This window comes from Jaculus jaculus, chromosome 19, assembly GCF_020740685.1.
Source record: "Jaculus jaculus isolate mJacJac1 chromosome 19, mJacJac1.mat.Y.cur, whole genome shotgun sequence".
NCBI lineage: Eukaryota > Metazoa > Chordata > Mammalia > Rodentia > Dipodidae > Jaculus > Jaculus jaculus.
The window spans coordinates 22,193,100-22,205,295 of NC_059120.1; the positions used below are offsets into that span (position 1 = coordinate 22,193,100).

Consider the following 12,196-nt stretch of genomic DNA (forward strand, 5'->3'; position numbering starts at 1 on the left):
CCAATCAGCAGAAGGAGAAGGAGGCTGCTTTGGTCCCTAGTTGTCCTTTCCTAAAACAGCCCCTGCCCCAGGGAGTTGTCTGCAGGCAGAACTGCAGCACCAGAGACATGTGGAAGATTCTAGTCATGCTAGAGGGCTGGGAAGAAGTCAGGTGGGGGCTCCCTCAACTCACAAAGTTATTGCAAAGGTGATGCATTTGCATATTCACCATATGCAAACTAGTACAGTGCCTAACACTATGGATGCTCACAACCAGGTAGCTACTACCATGGAGATGCCTGGATCAAAGGGAGAACCATACTGCGGCGCAGCTGGGTGCTCTGCATGCCCGTCCCCTAGGTTTGCACCCTGCCCCTGTTGTACGACTGGACAAGGGACATAATCTCTTTGTGACTCAGTTATACCATCTATAAGATGCAGATAATGGTATTATCTATAGAGAGGTTAAAAGTTTCAAAGGGGCATATGTTAGCTTAAGTACTGATGTCATTATTACTGTGTTCATTTAGTAAGTTCAGAACGATGAACTGCTGAAAAGTTAATGGTAAACAAATCTTATGATCACACCAAGGAGGAGAATGGCAGCTGTGGTTGTTAGCTTAATAAACTTTGACAATTTTTCTAGACTATTCCAATATTCCCAGCAATGGTACACTTCTGTCAGCTTAGAATAGTATGCTACCATGGTTACTTAAAAATTACATCTCTGCCTTAAAAAAATATGTATGTGTGTGTGTGTATATATATATATATATATTTTTTTTTTTTCCACACAGAAATTCCATTTTCTTGGAATCGAGCCTGTGGACAGCATTATGGGCCCGGACGTGGCAGTTTCTGTATGAGACGCTGGTCAGAGTGCCTCGTGTCCAGTGGATCTGTGGTGCGTGTGTGTCATGAACCCATAAGCAGTGTGCACTGGTGTGGAAGACCGTAGTTCACAGCACGCAAGAATTCCCAGAGCATATCATTAAGGGAAGAGAGTCGGCTGCAAAAATATATGCAGTATGATCTGCTACTTGATGGAGCCAGTCTGGGGGGACATACATCAAAATGTTCACAGCAGTTATCTCCAGGGGAGATAATTAAGGATAAAAGTCTAATTTTCTTCTTTTTGGTTGTCTGTATTTTCTACAGTCAGTTTTTGACTTTTAAAAGAAACAAGGTCAGAATAAGAATTATTTCTTTGTTAGTGTTGAGATATATCTGATTACACTAAATTTACAACATGACTCCCTTTCCCTACCCTTGGGTACCCATTTCCTGTCATGTTATCTTTGGTTAACGATCAGTCAGCTTGCAATAAAAAGCCCAGGGAAAACTCTATACCTGAATTCTGCAGGCTTAAGTCAATTCTTTTTTTTGAGGCAAGCCCAATAGACTGGCCCCCCCTTTTTTTTGAGAGAGAGAGAGAGAGAGAGAGAGAGAGAGAGAGAGAGTGGGAGGGAGGGAGAGGCTCAGAATTAGCATATCAGGGCCTCCACCCACTGCAATCGAACTCCGGACACATGCGCCCCCTCGTGTGCACGCGTGGCCTTGCGTGCTTGCGTCACTGTGAATCTGGCTTACACATGAGTTCAGAAGAGTTTAACACGGGCCCTTAGGCTTCACAGGCAAGCACGTTAACTGCTAAGCCATCACTCTAGCCCTCCTTTTCAATTTTTCTTTCTTTTTTTTTTTTTTTTTTCTTGGTTTTCCAAGGCAGAGTCTCACTCTAGCCCAGGCTGACCTGGAATTCACTGTGTAATCTCAGGGTGGCCTTGAACTCACAGCCTCTTGACACTACAAACAAACTTCAGAAGCATGTGCCACTTTGTGTATCTGGCTTTACGTGAATGCTGGGGAATTGATCCCTGGCTGGCCAAACAAGCGACTTTAAACACTGAGACATCTCCCTAGTCCCACTTTTCATTTCAGTTATTGATTTATTCATTCATTTATTTTGGAGGTAGGGTCTCACTCTAGGCCACGCTGACCTGGAACTCACTCTGTAGTCCCAAGGCTGGCTTTGAACTCAGTGATCTTACTCCCTCTGCCTCCTGAGAGCTGGGATTAAAGGCGTGTACCACCATACCTGCCTCCTGTTTTTTCAATTTTTATAGTATTCAAATATAAACAACAAAAGCATTATGCATAGCAATCACCTACATGACAATCACACAAATTATATTCTAAAATGTGGGCTTATGGTCACTGGTCTAATCCCTCTTCTTCCCCATCTTTGGGTCATAGGGCACAGCAGGGACGGGAGGGTGTATCTGAATGTGTGCTGGCCACTAGAGCCGAAGTGGCCTTGTCAGTCTATGCCACCTGCCCTGTCATTTGAAGTGAGCCATTGCCTTAGTAAGAGGGCATTCTGTAAGAGGCAGGAGGCTGTGGCCACCTGCCAAGAGCTGTTATCTGAATCCCAGGCAGCCCTCTCCTTTTGCCAACCCCAGGAGTACTAGCCTTTTCCTGTCCCCACTTACTGGGTGTGTGGAAATGTATTTAGGTCCTTGCCTTTGGCTCCTCCCATGTTCTCCTTAAAAGGGGTCCAGTTAAGTCACTTCACAGTCGTGGTATCCGGCTGACCTAAGAGCCATCAGTCGGAGATTGCCTGAAGAGTACCTGTCGGGGGATGCGTCCGTGGTACCAGGCGTGGCTACGCAGGTCCTCACTGCTCAGCAGCAGCTCTTCTTCCAGTTCCTTCTTCAGCCTCTCAGGTGTCCTGTCCATAACGTGTCTCTCCTTGGAGAACTGCAAACAGAGTCCACAGTGACCTCACCCTGCCTGAGCCAAGCCGGGCCATGCCTGCCTCACTGGTCCTCTGTTGTGCTAAGCAAACCAGTGCATGCTCAAAGCCATGGTCAGGGAGGGGACCTGGACAAGGATCACAGTTAGCTGCGACCTTTCACTTCTGCTGCCAAGTGTTCACCTGCGTAGGGGCCTCTGGTAGAGGGGTGAACTCACGTAGCAGTGAGCTGAGGAGGAGCCAGTGAGGGGTGCGTGGGGCAGCTAGGTTAGCCTGCTCTCTTCCCTCACTCTCCTTCAGAACGTGGCGCTGGGAGAGGTAGCAGTTCCCCACTGGCCTTCGACCCTGGGCCTCAGGGCAGTGAGGCCCAAAGTACAGTCCTTGGGGCTGGTGGCAATGGGCCTGAGTTCTCTGCTGTAAGGCAAACTTGAATTCAGGGATTGAGTTTCTCTCTGGAGCACTTGGCCAGGGAAATCGTATGCTTCTTGGAGCGAATATAGGAGTTTATATTTTATGTGACTTATTTTGGAGACAGAGTCTTGCCATGTAGCCCAGGCTGGGCTTGAAATAGTGATCACAGGTATGAGCCACCACACCCACTTGCACAATGGCTTTCATCTAACTCTGCTCATACACTACTTAATTTTTCAATCAGACTAAAATAGAAACTTAAAGTAAAAGACAGGTCATTCACAGACGGTTTGAAAGCAAGCACAGCAAACCAGGTGGGTGACAAGCGACCCAGGTTTAATTTAGAATCATGCCCTCTCACATATGTGGATGACATTGACCCCTGCCAGATTCTAGGCTCAGGGACCACTCACTGAAGGTCACACGAGAAGGACAAGGCCACGTCCCTGTGCTTTTCTAAATTCCCCAGCTTGCCCTCCAAATGTCCTTAAGAATCACAAAACTATTCCTTAGTACTACTTTGTACCTCAGCAAGGATAGAACCCTAAGTCCTTCCCCACCAAGTAAAACAAAAACAGGGTTTTACAAGCAGACCCATTTCCTGCCGGCACCCTATGTGACCCATGACAGTGTTGGCTGAAAAGTGAGAGAGGGGAGATTTTAAGGTGAAGCTTAACTCTCCTTCTTGCCACCCTAGCATAGGCATCAAGAATGTTTATTTCTTTTCTTTTCTTTTTCATTTTTCAAGGTAGGGTCTTGCTCTAGCCCAAACTGACCTGGAATTCACTATGCCTCAAACTCTCAGCAATCCTCCTACCTCTGCCCCGAGTGCTGGGATTAAAGGTGTGCGCCACCATGCCCAGCTTTTTAAAAAAATATCTTTTTTATTTATTTGAGAGAGAGAAAAAAAGAGCAGGGGGGGGGGAGAGACAGAGAATGGGCACACCAGGGCATCCAGCCACTGCAAATGAACTCCAGACACATGTACCATCATGTGTATCTGGCTTACGTGGGTCCTGAGGAATCGAACCTGAGTCCTTCAGCTTTGCAGGCAAACGCCTTAGCTGCTAAGCCATCCCTCCAGCCCTTGTCTTGTTTTGTTTGAGACAGGGTCTCATACTACAGCCCAGGTTGGCCCAGAACTGACCATGTAGCCCAGGATGGCCTGAACTCATGGCAATTCCTAAGCACTGAGATCACCGGGTGTGAGCCACTATCACGCCTGTTGGGAGATGTTTAATGGAACAAATTAATATCAAAGAAGTTCTAGGGTGGCTGCTCATAATGCCCGTGGGCACCACACAGCAGTGTGTGACACTGCCAGTTTCAGGCGTTAATTATGAAACCACATGTGATGATTCAAGTACAGAATGCAGGCTGTCAACTGATGGCCATTTACTATTTGTCTACTATTTGTCCAATAGAAGTCTCATCACCCTTTGTCTCCGCAGCCCTCAGGCAGGGCCTGGCCACTCGCGACACAAGCGTCAGCAACACCACACGAGAAGACCTCGGATGAGAACCTTCGACAGCTTTTCTTGGCGACAGCGAGTTTCTGTTTCTCCCGTTATTTGGAGCTCTACTTTACGGGGCATGTTGCCATTCAGCTAAAACATGACGCTTCTCACTTGCTGTCTTCTACACGATGCTATACTGAGGTATGGCCCAGGAAGAGCAAAAGGTGGGACTTTTAAGGGCAAGATGTGGTGGCTGACACCTCAATATCCTGAACCCCAAGCAAGAAACCACACTCTAGGAACAGTAGTGCAGAATTTCAGAGCCAGATGGGAACCATATATTTGCCTGAGACCCCCACTTATCCACATGAAAACATGTGATTTGGTGGGCTCACTTCCCCTAGATTTGACCCTGGGCCTCCTTCTTCCATACCTAAGTTCTGAAAACAAAGAGATCTAAAGATGTACAGTCAGCTCTCCTCTACTATTTCACTGAAACCTTATTTCCTCACAAGCCAGTAAGCTCTATGTTCTCCTTCCTCCCTGGCTCCTCAGCACCGAGGCCATCCCCCCTTCATTGTGGGGGGAGAGGGCTGGCTCTACTGGCTAATGAGAACAGGTCTGCTGAGGGGAGCCTCAGATCACATAACGTCTCTCAAGTGGAAGAAGAATGCCACAGAGACACTATATACATAAGTAATTGGTGTTTATTTGGAGGGGGTAGGTGCCTTCCAGAACTTTCTATTACTTAATACACCTTTTTTAATTTTAATTTTTATTTATTTGCAAGCAGAGAGAGAGGAGAGAGAAAATGGGCACACCATGGTCTATAGCCACTGCAAATGAACTTCAGACGCAAGTGCCCCTTGTAATGCACCTATTTTAAAAATAAATTTTCATTTATTTATTTTAGTTATTTGAGAGAGAGAGGCACATAGGGAGAATGGGAGCACCAGGGCCTTCAGCCACTACAAACAAATTCCAGATGCATGCATCACCTTGTGTACCTGGCTTATGTGGGTCCTGGGGAATCAAACCTGCGTCTTTAGGCTTTACAGGCAAGCGCCTTAACTGCTAAGCCATCCCTCTAGCCCAATATACCTTTTTTTTTTTTTTTTTTTAGATAGGTTCTCATGTAACTTAGGCTGGCCTAGGACTCGTTCTATGGCTGAGGATGACCTTGACCTTGAACTCCTGATCCTCCTGCTTCTACTTCCTGAGAGCTGAGATTAAAGGTGTGTGCCACCAAGCCTGGTTTATGAGGTGCTAAGGCTCAAACCCAGGGCTTCATGTATGCCACACAAGCACTCTACCAACTGAGCTACATCCTTAGCCCAGTTAATACAACTTTGATGATTTTTTTCCAATGGCGTATATTTTATGAGGCCTTGATCTTCTGGACTATGACTTTACAACTATATGTAAGTACTGTGATAGGCTATTAGCCCATGGATGTGAGGGTGAGCATTTAAGACGTTTCGGTAAAATGTGTCAATCAATACTCTGAGAACATTCCGGTTAACATTGTGCTTCTTGGGGGGGACTGGATGTAAGATTGCTTCCTACAAATGATCCCACATATCCATAACACTGGCAGAATTCTCTCTCTCGCTTCTCTACCTATCATCTATGGTCTGTTTCAAGGTAGGGTCTCATTCTCTTCCAGGCTGACCTGGTACTCACTCTAGTTCCAGATTGGCCTTGAACTCACAGATATCCTCTGACCTTTGCCTCCCAAGTGCTAGGTTTAAAGAAATGTGTCACCATGCCTGGGTTTAAAAAATATACTTTATTTATTATTTATTTTATAAGCAGAGAGAGAGAGAGAATATGGGGTCTTTTGCCACCGCAAACAAACTCCAGATACATGCACCACTTTGCACATCTGACTTCATGGGATTTGAACCTAGGCCATCAGGCTTTGCAAGCAAATACCTTCAACCACTGAGCAATCTCTAGAATTCTGTTGGCTTCCCCCAAGCCACCTGAATTCTTTGTATTGGTGTCTTCTTCTTCTTCTTCTTCTTCTTTTTTTTGGCTTCTACATAGAAAGAATTTGAAACTTTTCCTGAAATACAAGCATTTCCAGTCATGTTCTGATCTAGTTTCATAAGCCTTGGCTACAAAGCAAATTCTAAAGTAACATAATATGACCTCTGCCCTCAGCAAAGGCTATATTACATTTGTGTGTGACTGTCAATGTCCTTCATTGATCGACTTTCTCATTGATTCTGCTAATGCTCTGAGAATCAATTCTCCCTCTCTCCTTCCCTTCCCTCCACCTCCCTCCTTCCCTTCCTTTCACAGTCCTGGGGTTTGAACCTAGGGCCTTGAGCATACTAGGCAAGTACTCAGCACTGAGTTACAACCCCAGTGCCACAGCTGGCGATCTGATGAAAGGGAGAGAAGGGTTCACTCACACACTGTCTCTACCCACTGTGACCACCTGCATCACAAGTCTAAGAAGAGACAGAATAATGTGTCAGGTCCTCACATCCTATCAGAGCTCAATCTTGGGTAACTATGGAGAGTATCAACACCTCATCTCATTATCACTCCAGTCCTTTGAGCCTTTTTTTTCTTAGCTTGAACATTCCAACACAGTTTCATTTGTTTCTGAACTCAATATATCTGTCTTTAAAAGAAAAAAAAAACTTTTGATTGCTTTGGATTTTTTTTAAAAAAAAATTATTTATTTGAGAGTGACAGAGAGAGAGAGAGAGAAAGAGGCAGATGGAGAGAGAGAGAATGGGCACGCCAGGGCCTCCAGCCACTGCCAACGAACTCCAGACACGCGCGCCCCCTTGTGCATCTGGCTAATGTGGGTCCTGGGAAATCGAGCCTTGAACTGGGGTCCTTAGGCTTCACAGGCAAGCGCTTAACTGCTAAGCCATCTCTCTAGCCCTGCTTTGGATTGTTGACACAAGGTTTCCTCATGTGGCCCAGGCTGCCCTTGAACTTGCTTCATAGTCGAGGATGGCCTTGAACTCTTGATCCCCATTCTCCACCTCCAAAGTGCTGGTAATACATGCATAAGACAGAACACCTGGCTTGGAGTTGATTTCTCTCCAAGGTGACATTATCCCTGACCCATCAGCACAGGACAGCAGGTTTTGCGATACTGGAACAATTAATCCACTGGGCTCTCTTAGTTTATACCGAATGCAAATGCAGTGCTCATCAGCCTTTTGGACTGCACGAGGTTCAACTGCCAGGCAGATAGCCAACAGCAAGCAAACTGGATAACCAGTAACTCACACACCACGGCTACACCAGAGTAACACAAGGGTGTCTCCATGCTCAATCACTCTACCTAGCTGACCCTGAATCTGGACATCATTCATTCCTAAAAGGCTAGTCTGAATTCTCTGTTTTCCCACATTGTTATCTGGAGAGGAAGGGGATGAGGGCCAGAGGGGAGTGGGCATGACAGCACTGGGCTTTCCATGCCACCCTGAGCTGCACCACATGGCAGCTGTGGGCTCACTCAGCCTCCACAGGAAGGGGAGCAGCTCAGCTTGGATCAACAGTCTTCTGCCCACAGGTCCTACAGTTTCACTGCAGGAACCAAAGCTACTCACAACACTAGGGGACAGAGGCGGGCAGGACCTGTGTCTTCTAGCCCAAGGTTTGCCTCAATTCCAGCAGGGGAACGTCTATGTCAGGGTTACCCTCTCCCACAGCTTTACAGCTGAACCCCAGCCATCAGTACGGGGTTCTGAGGCAAGATGCAACAAGCTGATGTATGGACAAACGTGGAAGGTGGGTGAGGCCCACACTTGTCCAGCCAAATTGAAGGTTTGTTGGAAAATCCATGAAGTGCTTCAAATTAATGCCTTTTATGGAAATCCATGTCTAGTTACATCTTTTACATCACTAGTACCTTTTTATTTATTTTATTTAGGTTTTCCAAGGTAGGGGGTTTCACTGTAGTTCAGGCTAATCTGGAATTCACTATGTAGCCTCAGAGTGGCCTCGAACTCACAGCATCCTCCTACCAAGTGCTGGGATTAAAGGTGTGTCCCACCATGCCCAGTTATTTTTTTTAAATTATTTTATTTATTTATTTGAAAGTGACAGAGAGAAAGAGACAGATAGAAAGAGAGAGAGAATGGGCGCGCCAGGGCCTCCAGCCACTGCAAAGGAACTCCAGATGTATATACCTCCTTGTGCATCTGGCTTATGTGGGTCCTGGAGAATCGAGCCTTGAACTGGGGTTTTTAGGCTTCACAGGCAAGCGCTTAACCGCTAAGCCATCTCTCCAGCCCCATGCCCACTTATTTATGTAGCTAAAACTGGTCTCAATGTCTCCATGCAGCTACAGGTGGTTTTAATTCCTCATTCTCCTGTCTCTGCCTCCCAAGTGCTGAGATTACAGATGTATACCCCACCCCCAGATCCATCACTAACCTCTTAATCATCCTGCTGTCAGTAGATAGTATTTAAGAACTTGGGCCAACAACCAAGCCAAATAAGTCAACAGGTCCAATAGTGGCACGTCTGTCATGGTGGGAACCAACTGCCCTCTAATTGGACTAGAGGTCTGCTCCATGGGAGGGAATACATCCCTGATACTAAAAACTTAAAACAGGGGTAGTCATGAGCCCTAGGGGTGTAACATCTGCTGCTGTCTGGCTAAATGTATATACTATGCTTATCAAACTGCCCAGTAAGCACTTCTCTTAATGTTCATACCCTTATATTAATGCTACTCTCTCTTTGGGTACAGAATCTTCTCTTTTCAGATGGCAGTGACCTTGGGATGACTTAGAAGGTATCATGGTGCTGGAAAGAAGTGACCGGAGCGCTCAATACTGCAATATCTCTATCACACCTTCCAAGGCTCAGGGTCCATTGCAGAAGAGGTGGCCAAAAGAATGTAAGAGCCAAAGGAAAGGTAGGACTCCTTACAACGTGCTCCCCCCAGACACAAAATGGTCTGGATATCCATGACCTCAAAGTGCCTGACACTACCTACATAAGACCATCATAGGAGGAGGAAAAGATCATGACATCAAAATAAAAGAGACTGATTGAGAGGGGGAGAAGATATGATGGAGAATGGAGATTCAAAGGGGAAAGTGGGGGGAGGGAGGGTGTTACCATGGGATATTTTTTACAATCATAGAAGTTGTTAATAAAAAAAAATTAGGAAAAAAAAGAACTTGGGCCAACAAGCTACCTCATTCCAGATGCCGTGGTGCCACTGAACAGTTATGTGGTCTCAGGCCAAGTAACATCAGCTCTCTGTACAGTCTCAGACTCCCCACTTTTAAAATGGGGACAGTATGTCACATAACATTAACAAGGACTAACTGGATGCATATCTGCAAAGACTTGGAATGTACATTAGCAGGGGTCCGCAGTAATGTGAAATGTCACTGTCCAGTGAGGGTGCTGCTAATCCAGGTCTAAAAACTAAGCAGATGCCGGTCACACTGAGGTTTGACGTGGGAGCCACTGAGACACTGGCGCATGGGAGTGAAAGGAGCCCCGAAGACCGCGCTGGCCACCGTGACTATGGGAGAGCATTTCTGCAGCCCACACCCCTGGCAAGTCTGGTCTTGATGAGATGTTGGAAAACAGCTTCTAGAAGCCTTGAGCCAGCCCTGCGGATCTGCTGGGGCCTCCATTACCTTGGAAACCCACGTTCTGACAGCTCTCTGAGGAGGAAGAAGCCATGTGGACTGGCAGGAAAGCGCATCGGCGCCTGCATCTCAAATCAGGATCAACAATGGGCCTGGACGTCCAGGCAATCAAAGTCCCTCAGCCTGGTGGAGGGAATGCGTGAGGCATCTGCCAGAAAGCCTCAGAGGAGGCTGCGGATTCTCATTTGCATGTAGGAGACAGGAGAATTAGAAAAAGATGGCATCTGGGTTATAATTAATATTTATTTTACTCTCTTCCTGCCTTTAAAATAAGCTTCCCAGTTTCAGAGGATTTTTTTTCCTCCTTCTCTCTCTCTCTCTCTCTCTCTCTTTTTGTTTTTTTTGGGTTTTGCGAGGTAGGGTTTCACTCTGGCCCAGGCTGACCTGGAATTCACTATGGACTCTCAGGGTGCCCTCGAACTCATGGTGATCCTCCTACCTCTGCCTCCCGAGTGCTGGGATTAAAGGTGTGCACCACCATGCCCAGCTCTGGTTTCACAGGATTTAAAATTGCACAAATCACCAGGCACCATGGAAAAGACTCTGTCCTTGTACCCAGGACCATCAGTGGTGCCACTGATCATCGTGACCAAGCATGGGGCTGCTAGTGGGATGGGGTGCATGGAGGCCTGGCTCCCCACCCTCAAGGAGACCACACACATACCCCCACACACCCAGAACACATGCAGAGCTCTGGGGACAGACCGCCTGCCTTGCCATTAGAGCTCTTCCTCTCCTAGTTCTGCAGTCAGAACCACTTCTTTATTTTCTCTCTCTCTCTCTCTCTCTTTCTCTCTTTCTTTTTTTTTTTAAAAACATTTATTTATTTATTTGAGAGCGACAGACATAGAAAGAAAGACAGATAGAGGGAGAGAGAGAATGGGCACGCCAGGGCTTCCAGCCTCTGCAAACAAACTCCAGACGCGTGCGCCCCCTTGTGCATCTGGCTAACGTGGGACCTGGGGAACCGAGCCTCAAACCGGGGTCCTTAGGCTTCACAGGCAAGCGCTTAACCGCTAAGCCATCTCTCCAGCCCTCTCTCTTTCTTTTTGAGGTAGGGTCTCACTCTAGCCCAGGCTGACCTGGAATTCACTATGCAGTCTCAGGGTGGCCTTGAACTCACGGCGATCCTCCCACCCCTGCCTCCCAAGTGCTGGGATTAAAGGTGTGTGCCACGATGCTTGGCTTATCCTTTGGTTTTTCTCCTGCGTCAAAATGAGAAAAGTCATTGTGGCCCAGAAGTGTTCTGAGGACAGCTCCATGAAGATGAGGGAAGGGGAGAAAACTGGGGCTGGAGAACCAGGGCAGGATCCCGAGGGTAAAACTTATTGAGAAGGGGAGGAATGATATACTGGGCAACTGAACAAGGCAACAAGTAGCTGGGCACAGTAGCCTGGAGGTTCGGGGCTGGGGAAGACAGGAGGGAAACATGCAAGTACAACGAGAGAGACATGCATCTAAACGTCCAGCCCGGCCACCCCTAACTAGGAGAGCTCCATCTCTCCTCCAAGCATGTGATGCCACCACTGGCGGACCCAGGAGGAAGCAACTCACCCAAACCTGAATACGATCTTTTATCCCACTCGGGGTGTTGGGGGGAGTTCTTTGATGGAATAGCAACTACTTAAAAAAACAACAAAACCCATCTCTGCTCAGTTGTTAAAGGCACTTGATTGTAAAGCCTGACGGCCCAGTTTTGATTCCCAGTACCAGTGTAGAGCCAGATGCACAAAACTGGGGCATACGTCTGGAATTTGTCTGCAGTGGCAGAAGATCCTGATGTATCCAGTCACTGTCTGTGTGTGTCTCTCTCTGAAATAATTAAATAAAATATTTTCTTTAAAAAGATATTGAAGTACTGGGCGTGGTGGCGCACGCCTTTAATCCCAGCACTCGGGAGGCAGGGGTAGGAGGATCGCCATGAGTTCGAGGCCACCCTGAGACTCCAT

General features: G+C 46.9%; 1 protein-coding gene across 2 annotated transcripts in view; it reads right to left on the reverse strand.

Annotated features, from left to right (window-relative positions):
- Nucleotides 1-12,196, reverse strand: part of Bcar3 (BCAR3 adaptor protein, NSP family member) — a 144,656-nt gene that overhangs the window by 27,359 nt on the left and 105,101 nt on the right. For both annotated transcript variants that reach the window (XM_004653691.2, XM_045138762.1), the window contains exon 4: nt 2,608-2,736. In XM_004653691.2, coding sequence (XP_004653748.2) covers nt 2,608-2,736 — 129 coding nt within the window. The remainder of the gene's footprint in view (nt 1-2,607; nt 2,737-12,196) is intronic.